General features: G+C 40.3%; 5 protein-coding genes across 5 annotated transcripts; 3 read left to right on the forward strand and 2 right to left on the reverse strand.

Annotated features, from left to right (window-relative positions):
* Positions 1-3225: 3225 nt before the first annotated feature.
* Positions 3226-6210, forward strand: aqp8a.1 (aquaporin 8a, tandem duplicate 1; the record flags this gene model as incomplete). Its single annotated transcript, XM_079237688.1, has 5 exons — positions 3226-3491; positions 3676-3802; positions 4568-4776; positions 5268-5402; positions 5935-6210. 5 exons carry the CDS (start codon positions 3226-3228, stop codon positions 5975-5977), a joined length of 780 nt encoding a protein of 259 aa, XP_079093814.1. The 3' UTR covers positions 5978-6210.
* Positions 6211-8622: 2412 nt separating this feature from the next.
* Positions 8623-10454, forward strand: LOC306753843 (aquaporin-8-like; the record flags this gene model as incomplete). The annotated part of the gene is made up of 5 exons (XM_079237760.1): positions 8623-8882; positions 9004-9130; positions 9263-9477; positions 10193-10327; positions 10409-10454. The coding sequence occupies 5 exons, from the start codon at positions 8623-8625 to the stop codon at positions 10452-10454; spliced, it is 783 nt and encodes a 260-aa protein (XP_079093886.1).
* Positions 10455-10775: 321 nt separating this feature from the next.
* hbae5 (hemoglobin, alpha embryonic 5) lies at positions 10776-12107 on the reverse strand. Its single transcript, XM_079233007.1, has 3 exons — positions 11951-12107; positions 11271-11478; positions 10776-10990 (listed from the first exon to the last, which is right to left on the reverse strand). The coding sequence occupies exons 1-3, from the start codon at positions 12043-12045 to the stop codon at positions 10862-10864; spliced, it is 432 nt and encodes a 143-aa protein (XP_079089133.1). The 5' UTR covers positions 12046-12107; the 3' UTR covers positions 10776-10861.
* Positions 12108-14588: 2481 nt separating this feature from the next.
* On the forward strand, positions 14589-15617 carry LOC306733321 (hemoglobin subunit beta-1-like). The gene is given in 5 exon segments (XM_079214543.1): positions 14589-14735; positions 14850-14868; positions 14872-14922; positions 14926-15072; positions 15148-15617. Coding segments are annotated over 5 exon segments (438 nt in total). The 5' UTR covers positions 14589-14643; the 3' UTR covers positions 15277-15617.
* Positions 15618-18857: 3240 nt separating this feature from the next.
* On the reverse strand, positions 18858-21255 carry hbae4 (hemoglobin alpha embryonic-4). Its single transcript, XM_079237680.1, has 3 exons — positions 21014-21255; positions 20099-20303; positions 18858-19098 (listed from the first exon to the last, which is right to left on the reverse strand). Exons 1-3 carry the CDS (start codon positions 21103-21105, stop codon positions 18970-18972), a joined length of 426 nt encoding a protein of 141 aa, XP_079093806.1. The 5' UTR covers positions 21106-21255; the 3' UTR covers positions 18858-18969.
* Between the last annotated feature and the right edge of the window lie 2533 nt (positions 21256-23788).

Consider the following 23788-nt stretch of genomic DNA (forward strand, 5'->3'; position numbering starts at 1 on the left):
AATCGTTTAGGAAAAGCTTTATTCTAGACACAGGTTTACAATACCAACAATAGTCCTTGATCTGCTTGCATGGAAAAGGCTGACAGGACCCAGAGGAGGCTGAGGCCTTTCTCGTAGTCGGGGACAGAAGGCCATGGCGGTTTTCCGGGGCAAAGGCAAGGCGGGGAAGTCCAAACAAGCAGGATAGGTAACAGGAGGGCAGTTGGAAGGTAAGTGCTAGAGGGCCTAGCATAAATGCAGGGAACAATCTGGCAGTGACTGTGAGTGAAGCTGGGGCATATTTCCTAACATTATCCCATTTTACGCTGAAAAGCCCTGTATTCCTCCACAAACCGACTCAGCTGTAGTGGTGCCACATTGCTCAAGCAAAAAGTAAAATATATGGCTTAATTTTCTAGATCCATCCATGTATTTAATGCCTGTGCTCTGGCAAATAAATATGAAAATGAAAGACGCAATGAAAATACCACAAGATATCTGTAAAATGTTATCGAATATTACGCTGTGATGACCTGATTTGCTAGTTTTCTATTTTGCATCAAAGACAAACATTAGCCAGCAAGCTTATGTGCCCCATAGACTGATCATAGCATAAACCAAGGAGCTTATTGTAGACTTCAGGAAGACCAAAGGCTGCACACAAACCCCCATCCATACCATCCATATCAATGGAACGGAGGTTGAGCGTGTCACCAGCTTTTGGTTTCTGGTTGTCCACATCTCAGAGGACCTCTCTTGGACCCTCAACCCTGGTCAAGGAGGCACACCAGCATCTCGTCTTCCTGATGAGACTGAAGAAAATCCACATGTTTCCTCTGACCCTGGTAAACTACCGCTGCACCATCGAGAGCATCCTTACTAACTGCATCACAGTCTGGTATGGCAACTGCGCTGTCTCAGACCGGAAAGCTCTGCAGAGGGTGGTGAAAACCGCCCAACGTCACCGGTACTCCACTCCCTGCCATCGAGTCCATCCACCTCAAGCGCTGCCTGCGGAGAGCGCACAGCATCATCAGGGACACCACTCACCCCAGCCATAGACTGTTTGCCCTCCTCCCCTCTAGGAGGCGCTATAGAAACCTCCGTTCCAGGAGCTCTCAGGAACAGTTTCTTCCACTCAGCTGTCAACATCCTTAACTCTGCACCACGGAGACAGCCCCCATCACACACCACCACCAACCCACCATATATATATATATATATATATATATATATATATATATATATATATATATATATATATATATGCATTCATATCCTATTTACTGTATTTATCCACCACATTGCACTGCACTTTTACTGCTTCTCTTTTGCACTCTGGTCAGATGCTAAACTACATTTTGTACTTGTACTTTGTGCAATGACAATACAGTTGAATCTGAATCTGATAAGCCGCTTACCTGTCAGATAATTCATGACAACTCGGCATCGGTGCTTAGGTTTTCTAAGTCTCAAGTAGATATTGGATAAAAAAACTAAACCCATATTTTTTTATTTGATTGTATATTGTGACAGAGAACCAATGTACTATTACTGTGTGTTTCATTGGAAGCTCACATCCTTAAACCGATGATGAAATATTTATCTGATTTCTTATTGAATTGAGAGTCTGGAGTTCCTGAGCGGGAGCTGTTGCAACAACTGCTTTAGTATCTGCTGGGCCACCAAGGACAAACTCAATCTGGTCAATGCACATGTTACGTTCCAGTTCCATGGACATGAATGGGCATGTAGTAGGTAGCTGTAGTAGGAAACATGAAACTATCGCGGCTCAGTTCCAGGCTCATCTGCACCCACTATGACGTCATGCTGTGCGTTATCGTATTTACTTTGTGTTACTATTATGTGTTAGGCCTTTCATATTTCCACCCATCCTCTCAGTTTGAATGTCTGGTGGTCATTTAAAGGAACAGGTCATGCTCTGTTTCCTCAGGTCAGTCACAGTTGGCATTTTGAGGGTGAAACTGCTCCACCGTTGGACATGCTTTACACTTGTCTGTGCCAACATCAACAACAGGAGAAGATGTGCGAAGGGAGACATTTGGAAAGAGGAAGCGCGTATTCTCCAGCAAGCCAAGCTCCCTTTAAGGAGCTGTTCCGGTGCAGAAAGTCCCGGCATCAGCAGAAAGTGATTTGATGAGCGTCCTGTGTTACCCAATACATGTCAAAAATAAGAGATTTTCAGAGATTTTGATCACAATGAGTACTTTGAAGAGGTTTGTCCCACACACTGGCGCTGAGTTACCAACTGTAAAATGGATCAAATTTGTCTTTATTCATTTGCTTCAGTCTGCTCACCTGTGTTGGATATTGATGAAAACGTGACTTTTTCAGATGTCCTTTTCTTGTTTTTGTGTGCCATTTTGGTTTCATTTATGAATCAATTGTACTTCCAGACTAATGCAATACATGCATGTTTTGGAACTCGTTAGAAGCTGCTAGAAATGCAATATATTGCAAATATTGGTTTATTTACATTTGCTCATAAAATGTTAAAAAAGAGGACATTACATTAGTTTGTGATAGATTATATTTGATGAATGATGTTCAAGTGCAGTGGAATAAAAAAGTCATTTTGTGTCAGACTGCTGCTCTATTGTTTAAAAAAAAAAAGGACTAATTATAATAAGGTGTGTAAATGTTTCTGTGTTTAGTTATGCTGTGAGTACTATGCAGTGGATTGTGTTGTAAGCAGCATGCACATTAATGCAACAGTTATTATCCAGTAATCTGTATGACTCTGAAATTGGACGTTCTGCATAATGAGTAGTATACTTTAAATATATTTTGATGCTAATACTTTTCTACTTGATTAAGTATTAATATTTTGACCTAAATAAAAGATCGTAATACCAATAATAAAGTGTATACCTTCCTCAGATGTATTACAATAATTGTATTGATAGAAAACAAAAAGATTGAAAACACACTTGTTTTACAACAAGTGTGTGTGCTGACACCCCTCATTCTTATCTCTCAATAACACCATTCCAATCATTTTATGAGCTTCTCCTGATTGGCAGCCGTCTTGGGAGTATAAACAATTGCAGGAAGGTGGGGCATTGGAGGGGAGATAAATGGGGACCTACGTATGTCCTCAATAGATCAGCTTGAGAATGCCTCATATACATAAGCGTGTAATCATCAGACCACCCAGTGCAGGCTGTGGTCTACCAGTGGAACAAGTGGCACAAGGCAGAACGGGTCTTTTTTTTTCAAGCCAGCATGTCAGGGGCAGAAATGAAGACAGACGTCTTCACAATATCTGAGGCGGGAGAGTCGGCAGCTGAGAGAGGCAACACCAACAAGAAGAGATGCATCTTTGAGCAATATGTGCAGCCCTGCCTGGTGGAGCTGTTTGGGACCAGCCTGTTTGTGTTTGTGGGGTGTGCCTCTGTTATTGGGAACATGGGAGGGGGTGTTGTCATCCAGCCGGCTGTGGCACATGGACTGGCGCTGGGAGTGCTCATCATGGTGTTTGGGCCAATTAGGTAAAGACTGTTCAATGCTTGATCATGCATGTTTTTGAGTTGACTGAATATTTCTTGTTTTTAGAATATTAGAAAGCTCTTACTTCCCTCCTAAAAGCATGTTTATATAAACACATATATAGTCTGAGTTGACATTATTATCAGTCAGCAACACCATTTGAAAGTGAAGTTAATTGTATTGCAGTGGGGGCCACTTTAACCCTGTGGTGTCCCTGAGCGTCTACCTGTGTGGAGGGATGGGGCTTCCCCTGCTGCTGCCTTATGTGCTGGCTCAGATGTGTGGAGGCATGATCGGTGCTGGTTTGACCAAGGTAAGAAAAAAAACTGCCAATAAGAAAAAAAGCCAAAATAAAGTTAAAACTCTGCCAATAAAAAAATAAAAAGCCAAAAAAAGTTAAAACTTGAACTTACATAGTCAAATGTTGAACTTATTATGTCAAAGGTACTAGTTAAAATATTAGATAATATGGACCTAGTAATTAAACATGTTGACAACATTCTGACGTATTGTCTGAAGAAAATCAATGCAATCAAAGGTTTAAAATCATGACATAGGAATTCAAAATATATATATTTTTTTATTTCAAGTTTAAGTTTGACTTCGTAAGTACATATTTTACTTTTTTTCTTAATTTGTACTTTTACTAAATCAGAATCAGAATCAGCTTTATTGGCCATATGTGTGTACTCATACATGGAATTTGACTCCGGTTACACTTTGCTCTCGTCATACATATTATATATAAATATGCAAGATAAATATAAAAAAAAGACATTAAAGACGACAGAGTAGAACACAGAAACTAAGCATCAACAGTAACCTTGAACTAATATGTACAATATAAATATATATCAACAATGACAATGGACAATGAATTTTGGATATTAGTGCAGAAAGGTGGTAATAGTAAAAAAAAAGTAAACAAAACCATTCATTTTTAATCCCGGAAACACTTGGTTTTGTTTGCCCAGCATGCTATGTTGGGTTGAAAAGAAATAAAAGATGAAAAGAAATGAAAACCAGTCAAGTTTATGATGCATTGGACGATAGATATTACATTTTGATCTACTCTCAGGCAATGTTCCCCTCTGATGTGTATGCTGTTTCCCTGGGAGGAGCCTTCAACATAGTCAATAAAAATCTGGGTCAAACCACTCTGGCCGAGGCCATGATGACCCTGTTCCTCACCACGGTGGTGTGCATGGGGGCCGTCAACAACCAGACCCGATCACCGGGGGTTCCTTTCTGCATCGGCCTCACTGTGACGGCCAACATATTTGCAGGGTAAGAGACTCTATCACCATTATTCCAGCTATGTCTATCTTCCAGATCAAAGACACAATTTTTGAAATACTGAGGAGATGACAAATAGTTTTCATATTTCATTTATTTAGTTAGCTGTTTCTACAAGTTGTATTTATATAACACAGTTCTTATTTCTCTGGAAATCAATAACTGCTCATACAGTCAACCAACTAAAACAAATGTTATGTCTTTCAAGACATGATACATCTTTATCTCCAGGAGACTTTTTAGGGAATAATGGACCCATAAATAAGTTAATGTTTTATTTCCCTACATTTTACAATATTACAGGATTAAATTCTGGTGGAGTAACACAACAATATCTACCTACTGTTGGCCTAAACGTTTCCAATTTAAAATATACTAAGTCTGAAAATACTGCGCTAACCACCACTTCCAAAATGAAAAGCATTCTGTTGTGCTGCATCACCAGCTGAGTTACAGTGTTGTCCTGCTGGCTGTTGTCTCAGGGGGATGTTGTCTGGCGCCTGCATGAACCCTGCTCGAGCCTTCGGTCCTGCAGCGGTTGCAAACCACTGGAGCCATCACTGGGTCTACTGGGTCGGACCCGCCTGTGGCGCCCTGCTCACTGTCGGCTTCGTTAGGTATTTACAGCACAGTGGTAGTTTCCACTGTTACAATTTATCAGGCTTCCTTGATTTTTTTTTAAGTATTCGTTGGTTATGTATTCAGAACTGTTGTTGAAACTTAAAGGTATCCTGTTACCTTTTTGACCACTAGTGGGCGCTATGGAACAATGTTTTTACGAGTGAGTTGACGATGTATAGGTGACTATCTAACGTTGATGGATTTTTCCTAGTAGTAAGTTGATTACAGTAGCAACCACCCTCCTCCTTTGTAACTCCACCCAGTGAGCATCAGCTTGTTTAGAGTCTGATCTCTGACCTACTTTTCTGTTTTATTTCAGTCAAGCTATTATTTAACTTCTTAACAGTCTAAAGATAATGAGACAGTGATTCAATATGTCAAAGATCCCCAGACTCAAAGTGGTTCAAATCAATTGGTTTGGCATCTCTTTGCAGTCAATTGCATCTTTTATAGTTGTTTTGCATATTCTTTTTGATATTTACTGTGTTGAGGTAAATGACAGATAGTTGACAAATCACTCTTTTGCAGGTTGCTGTTGGGTGACAAGAAGACCCGGATTGTGTTGAAGTGAATGTGTCATTTATCAAAAAGGAGAGAGAGGACATCCCGACTGACTTGATGACAATGTTTGCATTTAAATGTTCATATTAGACTGTAATATCTTAATTTGTCACCAAAATACGTGCAAATATTTTCTCCCTTGAACCGGTGATAATTGTTGCCACCTACTGAATGAAATGTTTGTATATCAAGATTCAATAAAGTGTTTGATGGTATGATAAGGAACTGATAGCTATTCTGAACTTGGACTTTACATGCTCGATGGCGGCTGGAAGACGTTCAGAGACATTTGCTAATAAATTTCATGCATACAATTTCATGCAAATGATCACACTTTCTGTTATCTATTAACAGTCATTTTGTTCTCAGTGTTTGGATCAAAGTCCTCAATGGAAAACCTTGCTTTGATAGCTTTATTACTTAAAAGATGGTCCAAGGACAGGCCACTGCTAGATTAGAATCATAAATTGGTGTCCTTAGATCAACTGAAACAAAGCAGGAAGTTAGAATGAAAGGCCTTTTTAAAACAAGTAGATTTTAAAACTACATATGCATCCAAAAAATGGATGTGGTTGTAATAATGATGAAGAGGGATCATCAGCACTGTACTTATTGTGCAGGTGCAGAACCATAGCAATCACACATAGAAACTGCATATATCAATTTTGCTTCATTAAAGTAGTGATGCAAAGATTAATCAAATAATATACCGACAAATACAACTTATAATGGTTCTGTAATATATGGATACTACTAAAAAGGCAGATGGGTGTCAAAGACAATCCAGGCCTCCAGGGGGATGAACAGAAGTCTTACACAATTCTCTTATCTGTTGTCACTGGTGGAATAAATATTCAGATACTTTACTTAAGTAAAAGTAGCAGATCACAAAGATCACAAATATTGAATAATGCATCCTTAGATGGTGTTGTACGATACATTATATATTATAAGGTTATTAATACTGGTGCATGTAGCCACTTACAGTTGTAGTTAGTTGAGGTGCATTTTAACGAAACAGTTTCCTTTAAAGTTGCTGCCTGAGAACTATGAAAAACTTTATTTTGGAAATGATTCAAACTAATTGAAAATGTGAAAATATATATAAACAAATATTGTCGCTTACATATTCTCTTTTTTTGCAATAGAAACTATCAGGACTCAACTATAGACTAAAACACTTGTAAGAAGGAATAAAGTAGCATTACATAGAAACACTCAAAGTACAAGTACCTCGGAATTATACTTACTTCCCACCACTGCCTGTGTATCTACTCAGTAACTCCTCATCCTCTGTATATGGTACCAGTCTCTATGTACTGTGTACTTAAGTAAAAGCACCTGTACAACATGTGAAAATACTACCTTACAGGTAAAAGTCCTGCATTCAAAATGTTGAAGTAAAGAAGTAGAACTCATGTATTATCATTAAAATGTACTTAAAGTAGCCAAAATACAAGTAGTAATGCTGCAGAAAAATGGCCACAGTGTGCGTAATTTTAGTATATGGGATTAGTAGATTGTTACCTCATACAAATGTTCGAGATGTAGTCGGTCAAGCTACTTTTAATTACTTTATTCACGTAGGTATTTTAATGGTTCCTAACCTGGGGTTCTGGCCCCGTCCTAAATGGTCACAAGATAAGATGAAATGGAACTATACAAGAATCTCAGAATGATACTTAAGTACAGTACTGTGAAATGTACTCGTAAATGTTACCACATGTAAACGTATGCAACCTGATATGATCTAAGGTCATTTTTGTAGGTGAGGAGTGTACAAAAGCACTAACCCAATGCAGAAGTGTAAAGTGTATGGTCCAGCTCTTTTATCTATATAGGCTAATGTTATATTATGGTCACTTGTATCCATGTACAGAAATCATGCAACATGGTCCCAATCCAACTCGCCACATATGCTGATGCCTTGTCGGAGCCCTGGCTTCACTTTCTAATGCTCTGGGGAAAAACATTGTGATTGGGCTTCAAATAATCAGGTAAACTAGGTCAAACGGAACATAAGTACGGCAATACAACATCACTAATATAACATTGGGACATTAGTCATGTGTTTGTTAAACCTACCCTGTTGATTTTATGTCACCACTCTCCCAGAGCATTTTCTCTGGGCGTCTAATTACGAGGCTTTGGTTTTACATTGTAATACTTGACAGCCCGTTGCATCTCGCACAGAAGCAGAAGGGGTTCTCGGTATCAGACGGTATTTTACGCCCTGGGAACGAAAAGCGAGCTGAATTATGATGACTATCATTCATCTGAATGCACTGACTGAGGTCAACCACGATTGGCTCAAACCTTGTGACCTCTTTTTCAAAAGGTGACTTTGAGGACTCCTTCGACAACTGGATCACCTCGCCTGACTCCATCTGGTGAGGTGTCAAAGGACTTGCTTGGGCGGGGATTGTATTGATTCGATGAATCTTAGTGTAGCCTTCAGCTTTGATGTTTTATGACCCCATGATGCAACAGTTCAGCGTGCTAGATGCTGGAGATGAATATATATAACCACCATGTGTTTCAGTGCCCCTGACTTAGACTGCAGGCTTTGGTCAGGTGTGCTGGAGGGGCAGAGTATTTGTGATAATCCTCCTTGGAGAAGAGGTCTCTTGAAGGCAGAACTAAAACAAAGCAGCAATGGGAGTTGAGAAAATGGAAATGGAAGACACAGACGCCACTCTCATGGAGAAGGGCAACAAGACCCCCGCGCCTAACCCTCCCAACAAATACGAGACTCTGTTCCAGCCCTGCCTGGCCGAGGTAGTGGGGACCATGTTCTTCGTCTTCGTCGGCTGCGTGTCCGTCATCGAGAATGTGCCGGCAGCTGGACGTCTGCAGCCAGCCCTGGTGCACGGATTGGCTGTTGCGGTGATGGTGGCGGTGATGGATAACATCAGGTAAAGGTGTAAAGTAAAGTGGAGTCAGATGCAGCATTTGTCAGTCTTATATTTTGAGTGGAATAAAAAAGAAAAACCTGATCATGACCTCAACATTTCTCTGCTGCTTTTCTTCCTCCAGTGGCTCCCATTTCAACCCTCCCTTCACTATTGCCATCTACCTGTGTGGCGGCATGAAGCTGATGATGGTGGGACCCTACCTGGCCTGTCAGCTGATTGGAGGAGTGCTGGGAGCTGGAATGGCCAAGGTCAGTTGAAAGTGGACTAGCTAATCAAATTGCACAATATTCTGAAAGAATGCTGGTTTGGGCTATTTTTGCACACACTTAAGCATGTGAAATCCAATTAATAAAATCCTTGATAATAACTTTTTTTTTTAGATAATGACCCCGACAGACCGCTACTTAAACGCCACCGGGGCAGCGTTCGATATCCTCAAGTCAGACAGCCAGCTGACCGGAGCCCTCTTCGGGGAGGTGGCCATGACCTGCTTGATCACCATGGTGGTGCTGCTGGTGGCGGTCAACAGCAAGACGAAAACCCCGCTGGCTCCGTTCCTAGTGGGCTGCACTGTCATCATCAATGTCCTGGCAGGGTGAAATAAAAGGGCGATGGCCATGATGTGTGCCAACAGTTTATTGTGCACCGTGTTAAACATTAACGTGGGATTTGATCTGAAGGTTACTCCTCTCTCGTTGCATTCACTTGCATGATAAAAAATGTTCGGAGGGTGCTAGGGTGCTCTCCCTCCCCGGGCCAAGTAGTCTCCCAGCAGCAGAAAGTGAGGCGGAAGAACCAGAGGGTTAATTGCTTGTCTCATTTGTGGTCTGATAAACAGTAAATCCATCAAATGACATATCGCTATTCTACAAGCCAACCTTTAATGTGTTTTTGTTTTTCTCAAATTATGCAGTGGGTGGTCTTAGGCTCAAACCTTGTGGTGAATTTACACTTTAAAGGTGTCCAACAAAAAAAAATCTATTTATTTCACTTGAAAAGCCTTTTTTTCATCTTCAACTATTTTAAATAAAATAGTTTACAAAATATATTAAAATCCTTATTTAAATGAATTAACAAATACTTGAATGTATGCTGAAATGCAAGTGCAAATGTATTTAAAAAATATATTTAAAAATATATATATATATATTTCTGATCTTACCACCAGAAGATGTTAATAGTGTGACTGAGAGAGAGAGAGAGAGAGAAAGAGAAAGAGAGAGAGAGAGAGATTCATTTGCATTATATTTGCATAAGTTTTAAACTATATTCAATATTCAACTGTTTGTGTTTTCTTCTTGTCGGTGCAGGGGTGACGTATCAGGAACGTGTCTGAACCCTGCTCGGGCTTTCGGTCCAGCTGTGATGACCAACTACTGGGTCTACCACTGGGTTTACTGGGTGGGACCCATCGGGGGAGGCCTGGTGGCCGCTGCGTTGCTCAGGTGAGAGAACAGATATGACTGAAATAACTAAATGAATAAGTAATACTGCATAATACTCACAATGTCCCTCTTGTCTTTCAGGCTCGTTCTGGGTGATGATAAAATACGAGTTGTTATGAAATCATAATAGCTTCTATGTGAGTGTGTTTATTGCCTTGCAGGTGACAATAAACCTGTAAACATTGTCTGTCTCACTATATGCCAGTCCTCTCGACTCGTGCCATAATGACATGCAGTCAGTTTGATACTGTACTTGTATTTTCTTCCATGTCAAGCTGTGATCACTGTGTGCATTTTTTTCAATATGAAATAAAGAACAAAACTTGTCTGTTCATTCGTTCCGCTGTCCATAAAACAATTAAAAATAAAAAATGTCTGGAGACATTCTATACTGTTGTGCATGTATGAAGTGAAAACACATTTCAGGAGACATAACAAAACACAGTAATCAATTTTGGATATGCAGTTTATTCCATATGTTTGTCACAATGAGTTACATGATCGTGGCAGACCGCATTCCACACTGTCGGCGGCTCAGCGGTACCTCTCTGCCAGAGCCAGGGACACGCCGCACAGGAACTTGTCCATGGCGACGTGCGCCTCGGGGGTAAACTCCTTTGGGAACATGATGGCGAGAACCACGAGGATGCAGTGGGACAGGATCTGTGGAGGGCAGAATAAACTATTGTAAATCAAGTATATGTGTAATACTGACAAAATACATCTCAATAGTTTAAACAAAATAAAACAATCTTAGTCTAGACTAGGTCTAGATTTTTTTTTTTGCACAACACGGATGCGTAATTTATGCATAAATTTAAAGCTCCACCCGTGCGTAAAAGTGCGCACAAGGCATCCTAACCTCGGTATAACGTGGAAGGAACTACTAGAAGGCAATCTCAGCGTAAATCTTCTATCATAATGTAAATTACCCCTGTCTTACCTTGAAGTTGGCCGGGTCCACTCTCAACTGGAAGGCGTGCTGCTCGCTGAGGTCCAGCAGGCCAGCAGTCAGGTCATCAATCTTGGACACAGCCAAAGCAACTCCACCCATCACATTCTTTCCGTGAGTCTTAACGGAAGCAGAGGTGGGACTCAGGTCGGGCCAGTGGGAGAAGTAGGTCTTGGTCTGCGGGTAGACGATGAGCATCCTGTGGAGGTGGAGAGGACGTTACATGGTGGGCATGTCTAAGAGCTGGCGCATCTGAGTGTGAAAGATACAAATTGGATAAGATTTTCTAAACTCTATATGTTATCAGATAGATTTTATGTGTATGACTCGTCCGATAAACCAGGCTCCAGTGGCGCAATCGGTCAGCGCGCGGTACTTATATGACAGTACTCAGCCGAGAAATGCCGAGGTTGTGAGTTCGAGCCTCACCTGGAGCAATACTTTAAGGGAACCATACACTGTAGTTCCATTGGTTTGAAAATTATTAGGTCCTTTGTCACTGATGAGTTACTTTGTACCACATTACAATACGCTCAAACTAGGTCTGTTTTGAGTTACATTTAGATAGAGCCTACATGTAATTTTGATCCACAAGCAACTAATATATATATACGGCTGCAGAAATAAACAAATATAAGATAAAACTACCTCCAGCAACTTGAAACACTTACCTGCCCAGAGCGTCAGCCCCAATAACATCCGCAGACTTGGCGATCTTGCCCCACAGGGCCCTGACGATAGTCTTGTCTTTTTCGGTCAAACTCATGTTTGTTCTTTCTCTGTTTCTAGATACCAGACTCGGAGGGTTTGGACCTCTACTTAAATGCAGTTGCCAGAGACACACCCATGGCCACTGATGCCAAGCCGCGTCCCCCTGACGCATATCGGACCCTTCCTCCCCGCCTGATAGAAACTTCGATGGCCGGATGCCAGCTCTAGGGGTATCTGCCGGTTGCATCGAGGGCGTCAGTTGGTAAACATATTTACGTGCCAACATGTGGTCTACAGTACAGTACAGGCGTCTCAGGTCACAGGAGTCAGCAGCAGCGATGGGTTGGCTGGGTGAATTTACTCCATGTGAAGTAAAATGAATATCAATGAACCTGATTAAATTAGTTGCTCTCATTTTTATAAAATATATACAAGACGTATTTCCAACTTCAATCAACCAGTACAGCCATGTTAAGTTGATAGTTTTCTGCGGCCTGAAGCAATTTAGGATCAGACGAAAATTCACCAAGAACACTTACTTTTATTAACGTTTTATTAATATAATATATTTCTGTTTATACGGCCTATAGGCATCACAGAAGAAAATATACATTTTAGGCACATTGTGAGGATCTTCCGTTGACTCATTTGAAGTATTAATCCATCCCTCGTTATTTAAACTGTACAACAATATAATTTGATAGAATGGTTCTAAACAATCATTGACACGATTACGTCATACAGTGTATTTTGAGCATTTAACTCCCACAAAATAACAACACGTACAGACAGAAGCAGGTGAATGCATTCGTGCGTTATGCATTTGTTAAAAAAAACACAATTACTAGTTAAGTTAATTTCAGCATACCACGCAAACTTGATTAATTATTTCCTAAAAAAAACAATTACAAGTGCAACCGTATAAGATTCAACAGGGATTTAATTAATGTTTGTATTCGGCATCATAGCTACATGAATGTACTCCCTATCAAAGGGAGGAAACTACGCTCACAACGTTTATCGCCGTTATTTTCTTCACAACACATATGGTGAAGTTTGGCATCTGGTGCCAAGGGTGGACGGTGTGCTACTGGAGATAAAACCAGGGTGGTTTACTAGACAACACCAGCTGACATGAGACACTCCGATTGCTTTGCAAATTCAGTGACATTGGAAATGAAGCCTCATAAACACAAATAAAGTGATAATTTATCTAAAATTACACTTGTTTATATCCTAAAAATATAGTTATGCATGTATTATTACAAATAATAATACATACACAACTATATGTATTTACTTAGTAAATAAGCAATGCTTATTAACGTATATTTGGTGTTTTAATAAATACATTTGAATAATGAACATGGTATCCTAAGCATGACTGAAACGCAATATTGCTTTTAATAGTATAACATACCAACAAGACCAGATCAGTAGTTTAATATGCAATGAATGTCCTGAGTGCTGATTGGCCCGTCCTGCAGGTTACAGTAAATATGTTCACAAATCGAACGTCTCTAATGGAGAACTACAATTTAGAAAGCGTTTAATGTGTCGTTTTTTCAGATTTGAAGTATAGAAGAGGGTCACCTTCAAACAAGGAAACCACCTAAAGGAAGTCCGTGTACGTTTCATTATAGCACCAGTTTGTGACCAAATCTCCTCCAGTCCATCCATCCATCCATTATCAGCCGCTTATCCGGGGTCGGGTCGCGGTGGCAGCAGGTTCAGCAGGCCGACCCAGGCTTCCCTCTCACCCGCAACACTTTCCAGCTCATTCTGGGGGATCCCGAGGCGTTCCAAGGCCAGCCGGGAGATATAATCCCTCCAGCGTGTCCTCGGTCTTCCCCGGGGTCTCCTACCAGTTGGACGTGCCTGGAAAACCTCTAAGGTGAGTTGGAACGTAGACCGACCAGTAAATGGAGAGCTTTGCCTTCCGGCTCAGCTCCCTCTTCACCAAGACGAACCGGTACAGCGTCTGTTTTACAGCTGCAGCCGCACCGATCCGTCTGTCGATCTCCCGCTCCACCTTACCCTCACTCGTGAACAAGACTTCGAGATACTTGAACTCCTTCGCTTGGGGTAGGCAGTTTGTCCCCACCTGGAGGGAGCAAACCACCGGTTTCCGGCAAAGCACTATGGCCTCAGATTTGGAGGTGCTAACTCTCATCCCTGCCGCTTCACACTCGGCTGCAAAACGCCCCAGTGAATGCTGGAGGTCACGGTCCGAGGAGGCAAACAGGACCACATCATCCACGAACAGCAGAGAGGCGATCCCGGGTCTTCCGAACCGGATCTCCTCCAGTAATGTGTGAAAAGATTCATCCTGAAAACACTTTGCTCATATTGACTGATTCAAACTGAACCTTAACAGTCGACGTCAATCTTTGCAAATATGTAATTCAATCAAGTAAAAATAAAAAATGTTCTGTTATGATTACACTATCTCTTTTCCTGGCATTCCAGAAACTTTTGGAGGAGTCTGCAGTTTATCTGACGCTCTTCATCTCCAGCCAATCACAGCTGTTGGGGGAGTGGTGTGCGTGAGATCTTTAAAAAGACGCGGTAGTCAGAATAACACAGTGTTACAGTAAACCTTCCCGCTTTTTTCTCTCTATCAAGCCTGAACTCAAATTAAACAAGTGCCACGATGGTGAATTGGACTGCCGAGGAGCGCGCTGTCATCAGCTGCATCTTTGCCAAACTGGACTATGAGGACATCGGTCCCAAAGCTCTGAGCAGGTACGGAAGACTCCTGACACGCAACAGCTCTGATTTGTTAAGTTTAGTAAAAAACTAATTACAGGAACATTGTCAACCCAACGGAATCCTTATGACATCCCTTGCTCCCTGCAGGTGTCTGATCGTGTACTCCTAGACACAGAGGCACTTCGAGTCCTTCGGCAACCTCTCCAATGCATCGGCCATCTAGGGCAACCCGAAGATCGCAGCCCACGGCATCAAGGTGCTGCACGGTCTGGACCGGGCTCTGAAGAACATGGACAACATCAACGTTGCGTACACTGACCTGAGCATCCTGCACTCGGAGACGCTGCACGTCGACCCCGACAACTTCAGGGTACCTTTTCTCTTTACTGTCAGTGCGCACGCACTTTCTGGACTTGTTTGACTTCATTGTGTTCCCTCCGTATAGGTGCTGTCCGACTGCCTGACCATCGTCGTCGCCGCCAAGCTGGGAAGCTGCTTCACACCAGATACGCAGTTGGTCTTCCAGAAGTTCCTGGCTGTGGTGGTGTCCGCTCTGGGAAAGCAGTACCACTAAACCCAGCGGCAGCTTCCGCACCTGGACACCAGGAAGGAGATCTGACGTCTGTTTACTTGGTGCTTGCTTCCTTAATAATGAATTAAAGTCAGGCTGAAGCAAAGTTTAATTGTTGTCGTGCGTATTTACGCAGAGCCATCGAGCCATATCACACAGGCTTGGTACCGATTGAGCAAAAGCAAAATTAGAGTCTCCAAGAAGAATTTTCCAGAATAAAAAATTCAACAGTATTAAAAACAATACACAAATAGAGTTAATGATGAGGTGGTAAATGTATGCTTCAGTAAAGCTATGATTTATTGCATGAATTACTGCGGAATGTATCAAATAACAAATTATAAAGTTACCATGGCTTTATGTGATTATTTGGCAATTATTCCATTATCAATTAAGGAATACCTTGTACATAAATTGCTATGCTAGCAAATGAGCAGTTACATAATGCATGCACTTGCTCAGCCTTTCTGAAAACAGAACATCACTTATATTCTCATATAGTAAAATATGAAGCTTTTTTTGATCAAACTCATCAGATGCAACCATTTCTAAAAACGTTACAGAAGGTCCATGAATCTATGGGAGATAAAATATGACAGCCTTATATTAAAAAAAAGCAAGAAAAGGTAGTGATTAAATAGATTACCTAATTATCTAGCAAATAACCAAAAACTATTTTAATCTTAATGGTTTGGAAATCTCCATAAATTAACCATGACTTTCTGCAGGCAGATGCCCATTTGATTTTTGTCCTCCCTGCCTCTCAGAGGTCATATAAGGTGAAGACATTTGTGTCATCTGACGTGGATTTGAGTCTTGTATTTTCGTGAGATGCTTGAACTCATCACACAAACATCAGACTGCAGTTCAAAACTGATCAAGCTGCCTCAGTTTGAAAAAAGCAGACCAAAGCCACATAAGGACTCTAACATAAAGACAAACAAAATTACCTCATTTCGACCTATAGTGCCACTTCCCAACAGGCATAGAAACTATGACAGAAGAGATTTTTTACATAGCCACATTAAATTAGACAACCACGTATCCAGTACATTTGTCTTGTGAAAGGGAAATAAGTCATTTTAAGCTTCAGTTCACAGATTCATTAGTTTACTAATCTGAATACATTAGTAAGGAAAATAACGGCATGCCACTTATTTATGTTTTTTTGTTGTGACGGTTAATTTCTCATTCTCGTACCAAATACAGGGTCTAAGGTGTCAAATTCAATGGAACAGTTGTGCTTCTTTTTATCTGCCAGTATGACAAATTAATTTGAAAGTCAAATATTATCATACAACCAAAATAATGTATAGGCCTACACAATCCCAGTGCTACTTTAACAGGTTGATCTTGTGAGTTGTGTTCACATTAAACATGCAGAATACATTTACTGTTCCACCTTAAAATGTTTAGCTTTTATTTATTTGAACCGTTGCCAGACGCCAGATCTGTATTAACTGTAACCCAGATGAGGGCTGATTCAGCATTAATAAGGGATCTCATGACCTCAAATGCAGTTCAGTAAAACATGCTGTTTGTATCAATGTGGGAGGCTAAAAGAGCGATGCTTTGTCCACCAGCAACTTAACATAATTTATATTCTATGCTATCATGTTACATTATTCAACTTTTAGACTAATTCTGCTAATTTAGAGGTATATTACATCAGAGAGGCTGACCTGGAGTCAGTTTACACCTGTTTGGAATTGTAGACAGAACCACATTGAGGCACGTGTCAACTTGCTGAATGTCTGAATACTGACACATTTATCTGGGAGATCATTAGGTTTGATGCATTGCCAATTGATCTATTATTGCCCTATATTTATTGTTTTATGATATTGTTATTGTTTTATTCTATTTCTATGTTTATTGTACTTATTTGATGAAACTGGTGTCTTCTAATCCTTTTGTGATAATTATTTGGATTGTCAACTGCCCATGGTGTGGTGTTTTTAATTGAACAACCAAGAAAAAAGGTACTAAAGTTGTCAAAAGTATGCTATTTTTGAGGTGGCACAAATTCATGCTGTTTATTTCAGCACCAAGGACAGCTCCATATTTACTGAAGCAGCTACTTTTAGCACCAGCTCACATTCTTTTTTTTTCAAAGGTGAAACAATTTGGACCATGGCCACAGATACATTTTTACCTGATTGATTAATACTATATTTAATCAATGGATATTTATTTACCTCACACGTTTCCTTAATGATGACTTGCTTTGCAGCTTTCTCGTTGTTTTAAGATTTTACATATTACTGCTGTTATATTTTTATATTTTTAAAAACATTGTCTGACTTGAAAAATACAAAGGCATATTTGCTATAAGTAAAATATAGACATGCCAGATAGGCTATGTTTACATGTACAAGTTAATAATAATGTATACATCAGTAGGTGAACTGATGTGACCATGCATCAGCCAGATCATACCTTTTCTATTATCAGTCGGGAGTGTTGACATACATGCTCAACACTACCACTGTTGCTGTCACCAAATCTTAATAAAAAATAAGCTCATTTGAACAAAACTGTAAGTAGTGCATGCAAATACAAATAGGTTGCAAATGCACTTTTGTAGAATGTGTTTGTTGTGTATGGTTTATGTATATTTTAGACTCAAGTCTGTTCGGGATGGATGACTTCTTCTTTGTATTTATTGGCGGCAGAAAGACTCATTGGCGCCGGTTCAGCCGAGTGAAGGTAATGCAGAAGTGTAAAGCATGTATCCTCTCTACTGGTCAGCAGTGGCGACTCCCTATAGTTGCTAAAAGAAGTCTGATTGTATAGAAGTCGATGAGACTCTACTTCTCACCTGATGTATTAACTCAATCTCAATTGCTAGCTTCAAGTCTTCTTCAATACAGCACGATGTTCATTTAAGTAAATTATATTCCAGTTTAGAGTGAAATAGACCACAAGTATGCTTTAAGGCAGGCTTACGGTGATTGACAGGTTGCTGCCACAGCCATCTACGGTGTTACCATGTCACCAAATTTTGTAACTTCCATACATTGGTTGCTAAAAAGCCAAGATGGCAACGGCCAAATCGCAGATCTCGAGGCTTCAAAACGCCAATCCACAAACTAGTGCGTAACGTCACAATGGCTACGTCCACTTCTTATATACGTGCATGATTGGAAAATATCGAATCGAAATAAATAACTAAAATGTACTTGAAATAATTCATTGAATTTTCCTATTTTTTTTATTATTTCGGAATTTTACAAGTGTCAACAGGCCCTTTTCATCGCAGCTGTTTTGACAGTAGGATAAACACAGGTGTAATTGATCAAATTAAATATGGTTTCATTGTAATTGGTGTCTCAGTCAGCCAATATGTGCAGTACCAGGGCCATGGCCCACATAAATGGAACAAGGCTATTAATGTCATCAATCACATCTGTGTTTACCCTGCAATGACATGTCAAAAGGGCTGCTGTGAGAAGGGCTTATTTACACATTGTATACACTTTATTCATCCTATGCTTTGAAAATGGGAAGCAGTACATCATTTGTAATAAATTGGATAAATCATGCGATGTCTTACGAGGCTTTATATAATACAACACAACAGGAAAGGTGTTAATTGCACATTTTATTATTACAAAATATTGTATTATGACAACTACATACATAAATAATTAATGTCATATGGCATCATAAATGGTTCATTTACGTGGCTGTGTCTTATCTGTATTTCTCGGCAAGTACGGCGGCGAAAGCCGACAGGTACTTGTCCATGGCGGCGTGTGCCAGCGGCGTGAAGTCCTCCCCCATGTGACAGGCCAGGGCCACGAGCATACAGTGTGAGAAGAGCTACAGAGAGGTCAGGGCTCGTTAATGACAGAGGACCGAATGCTGACACCAGCTGCGCCTAAGTTTCGTTAAAAATAATTAAATATAAAAAGGTCAACTAGTTCACTGTAAAATCCTTCCATACTTCTATGCAAATGCTCCATCTGTTTTTGCGTCATGAACATCAACAGTATGTGTGAAGCTACATGAGCTGTTAATATGACAGCATTTGTTTTGAAGCTGAACAGCTGGCCTCAGTTTGATCTGATATGGACTTGAGATTTTCAAACCACTGAAAATTCAACACCATATGCTGGGATCAAACTTTACGAACAATTCAATAAGCTGTTGAATGTAACTAAGTACATTTACTCAAGTGCTGTATCAAGTTAAACATGCTTGTACATATTTTTATTCTCGTACTTTACATTTCTACCTTATTACAATTCAGAGAGAAAGGTTTACTTTTTAGTCCACTACAATTATTTGAAAGCTTTAGTTACTAGTTACTCTATACATTTAGAGTATTACACGCATAACACAAGGTCGTACAAGTACAGAGACTACTTTGATGGTCATTGTGTCATTTTTCTTGCAAAAAATAATATACGTAATTTATTTTTGAATAATTTTGAGGCTCGTACTCTTGGTTAGACAAAACAAGAATTGTAAAGTTCTGGGTAATTGTGACAGCTAGCATTGATCACTATTTTCTCAAAAACAATCGAGAAAATAATCATCAAATGCATGTATACATCATTAGTTGCAGTTCTGTAAGAAATGCTAAGAAATTAGCTCCACCTCAAGTAACTACAAATAAAATGCTTTTACATTGAGGCAGAAGTAATAATAATCTAATTATATAAAATATAATCATTACTGTCACTGTCACAGTTGCCTTTTCTCTGTATTTGGAATTTTTACTTTTAATCTAAGTACATTTCCCTGAATATATGTAAATACTTGTATGCTGAATGGAGTATTCTATTTACAACAAGTCCCTTTACTTGCTATAAGGCACCTTGAAGTTGGTGGGGTCTATCCGGAGCTGGTAGGCGTGCAGGGTTTGCAAAGGAGCCAGAGTGACGGTCAGCTGGCTGATGTCTTTGGCTCCCTCTGCTATGGCCAGAACTATCTTCTTCCCGTGAGAGAGCAGGTGAGCGGAGCGAGGGCTGATGTCTAGGTGGGAAAAGTAGGTCTTGGTACCAGGATAAGAGGCAAACATCCTGCGGAGGGATTTGGAGTTTTGTCAGTGGTGTTGCAATGATGCACATTTGTAATTGGAACACAGAAAACCCTATCAATAATGTTGAGTATGGCGATACATGGAGACTAATATTGGCATCATCATCATCATCATCATCATCATCATCATCATCATCATCATATCTGTCAACTCACAGCCCACTCATTTGAACATTTCACTACACTGATCAAGGATCACACCCCTTTCTGAAGTTTGATGAGTCAGCAAATTATGAGTATGCACCAGTGTCATGATTTATATGTATATCAATTGCCAAACCAAACATTAATAATCCATAATTTACCAATGCTTTATAGTCATCAGGTATAAAAGTCAATAACGTATTGATAAATGGTAATAAACCATCAATTCTTTAGTAACACATGTAAATTAAGTCATTAACAAAAAGAGAGAACGCGTTTTCAATTTCTAATAAGACGGGAAGTTATGACGTCATTAGTAAGGGCCTAGATTTACAGCGTTTGTTTATTTTTTTGAAGTTAGGATCAAGAGCCATGATGAATATATCTTTGGAACATTCATAAACACACCAGACCTTTGTGACAGATTGCTGGCCTACATCCAGATGTCTATCTTAACTATCCATCCATACTACTTCTGGTAAAACGCATTTACTTTCATTTCTAGCGCAATTGTTGAGGAAGTATGCAAAACAGAGCAAGAACCCACCTAAGAAGCGCGTCTGCTCCGATATCTTCCGCCACAGGAGCCAGGCTTCCCCAGATCTCTGCAATGAGCTCTTTCTGCTTCTTTGAGAGCATCGCAGCCTGGTTTCACTCTATAGCTGAATATTCAGATTCAGACTCACAGCAGGGGGGCAAACGTGTGCGCAAAAAGGCGTTAGTCGACCATTGTATCATCCCCAAAGCGCAAAAACGGAGGGTGAGTAGAAGTTCAAAAGATCTTTCTGTGTGAAGGTCTCAGCGTGTTGTTGCCCTGCTGTGTTATCGGGCAGCAGACAGCAGGGTGGGGGCTGCGCGCCACTGCGCTATCTGCTGCTTTACGTGCGTCACGATGGAGATGTCTACCATAACATTGATGTGCCTGACCGTCAAAGTCCCCCTCCTGTGAGGTTGTCCAACACTGTGAGAAGGTTGGAGGGATGTATTTGCGTTATAGGGCTGCACACTCATAACTAAGTAGATAAAAGTCAAGCTATGCATTAATTACATTTCTTTTCCCCCTCTCTAAATAGAGCTGCTACTTCTTAGAGCTCCAACTGTTCCACATGTCTCTGTGTCTCCTGACTGCTTCATTCTCTAGTCTAGACCATGACAAGGAAGAAACATGTCAAATGTGAGTCAGAGGTTTCTCTGCCAAATATATTTCACGGTTTTGGAGGCTTGTCAGATAAAGTCTTTCAGCCACTGCTATCTGCAGCTCCATAAGCTGCTGATCAAGGGACAGTGGGCGTGAGGCCAGCCGGCCCCAGATACCATTTGGAGAGCCATGGAGACGCATTAAAGACACAACATGTGGTTTTATTAATGCATTTGAACAGAGAGTCAATAACCACTATGTTTGAAGAAGCAACAAGTGGTAACAGTTTTCTTTTTTGATACATCAGTAGTGCATATTTACCAAAAATATTACAAGTTATTATATTATCAGGCCTCTGGGGGCCCTTGGGCTTCTGGGGGTCTGGGGCTCCAGGACGGTTGCCCACCGATCCAGTCTTAATTCTAGGCTCAGGGTTTTGTCTGCAGCAAACAGCTAAGTGACAATCTGATGAAACAATTGTGTCACTTGGATCGTTCAAAGACTAAATACAACACATGAAAACACAAAATAGAACTTTAAAAAAATGTGAGTTATTCCAGTAGTGGAATGAACAAAAACAATAGAACCAGGTTTGAAGACATATCAGAAGATGGGCTCAACGGAAATGAAGTCCTCTTCCATCTTTATTCTGGACTGGAGAATAAAGGAGGGAAATCTTCAAATGGATGATATAGTGTGCGACTTGTTCTACATCTTTGCAATGGGCAATGCATTAGATCATCTCTGGTTATTAATGGGGATTTTGCAGACAGCATTGATTGTCAACGATTTGAGAAATTGCAGAAACAGGCAAATGGTGTTCCTCATAGAGGGTTGCCTAAGGACGTCTGTGCAATAAGACAAGAGAGTAAAAGCTTTGGGCGGGTGAGAGAGGTCACTGCCAGTCATGTAGGACTTTTTTTAATCATGCTTTGCCAGTTGTGTTTAATGCTGTATAATCTCACATCTTATTCATTAATGTATCATTCATATTTACAATGATTGCAGTAACAGCGATTTAACAGGTTAATCTTGTGAGTTGTGTTCACATTTAAAATGTAGTTTAAATTTACTGTTCCACCTTAAAATGTTTAGCTTTTATTTATTTGAACTGTTGCCAGACAGTTCAAATAAATATAGAGATATGTCTTAACTGTCACCCAGATGAGGGCTGACTCAGCATTAATAAGGGATCTCATGACCTCATATGCAGTTCAGTAAAAATGCACTGTCATGCTGTTGGTATCAATGTGGGAGGCTAAAGGAGCGACGCTTTGTCCACCTGCAACTTAACATAATTTATATTGCTATCATGTTACATTATTCAATTTTTAGACTAATTCGGCTAATTTAGAGGTATATTACATCAGAGAGGCTGACCTGGAGTCAGTTTACACCTGTTTGGAATTGTAGACAGAACCATATTGAGGCACGTGTCAACTTGCTGAATGTCTGAATACTCACACATTTATCTGGGTGATCATAAGGTTTTACGCATTGTCAATTTATCTATTATTGCACTATATTTATTGTTTTATAATTTTGTTATTGTTTTATTCTATGTACCTTTCACCGAGTAAAATCCTCGTAGCTTCAACGTACTTGGCAAATAAACCATTCTGATTCTGAATTCACCTCACCTGCCACAGGCAGAGCTTACCTTCTCCCGGTGGGGCTTGAACTCACAACCTGTGCATCACTCTGCAAGTTACTGAGCCCATCTTTGGCAGTTTATATCTTGATTAAACCCACGCAAGGAAAGAACCTCTCAGTCATCCAGTCTCACTGTGCAACAGATGATTAACAAGATAAAAGCATCACAAATTAGAGCCACAAAACCTAAAACTTGTTGTATCTGGTACGTCCACTATTTAGATAGTGTTGGTTGAGTCTTGCGATCAGTGTCTTTTACCTTTGTCAACCACCATGGTAAACTTATCTGCCAAATGTGGAGTTCGAACTTACCACCTAGGCATCACTGTGCCGTTTACCATCACTCAGACCAGTAGCGCCACTGGAACTTGTGTATTGTTAAATTCATGAAAAGTAGAGTAAATTAAAATAATGCAAATGAGTCTTTGTCTTAATTCACAAGTAACTGCCAAGAAAAGCAAGCCAGTGAAACATTGACCATGACTGGTGAGAAACTGATGGCGCCTCCTGCTATCACGCAGCAACAGATCC

The sequence above is a fragment of the Taurulus bubalis genome, assembly GCF_910589615.1.
Source record: "Taurulus bubalis genome assembly, chromosome: 2".
NCBI classification, from domain to species: Eukaryota; Metazoa; Chordata; class Actinopteri; order Perciformes; family Cottidae; genus Taurulus; species Taurulus bubalis.

Coding starts and splice junctions, on each gene's coding strand:
- hbae5 (XM_079233007.1), bottom strand. CDS start 12,045: ATGAGTTTGACCGAAAAAGACAAGACTATCGTCAGGGCCCTGTGGGGC. Junction 11,479..11,950: donor GGGGCTGACGCTCTGGGCAG/GTAAGTGTTTCA, acceptor CCACCTCCACAG/GATGCTCATCGTCTACCCGC. Junction 10,991..11,270: donor TGGACCCGGCCAACTTCAAG/GTAAGACAGGGG, acceptor TGCCCTCCACAG/ATCCTGTCCCACTGCATCCT.
- hbae4 (XM_079237680.1), bottom strand. CDS start 21,105: ATGCTCTCAAAGAAGCAGAAAGAGCTCATTGCAGAGATCTGGGGAAGC. Junction 20,304..21,013: donor GGAGCAGACGCGCTTCTTAG/GTGGGTTCTTGC, acceptor ATCCCTCCGCAG/GATGTTTGCCTCTTATCCTG. Junction 19,099..20,098: donor TAGACCCCACCAACTTCAAG/GTGCCTTATAGC, acceptor ACCTCTCTGTAG/CTCTTCTCACACTGTATGCT.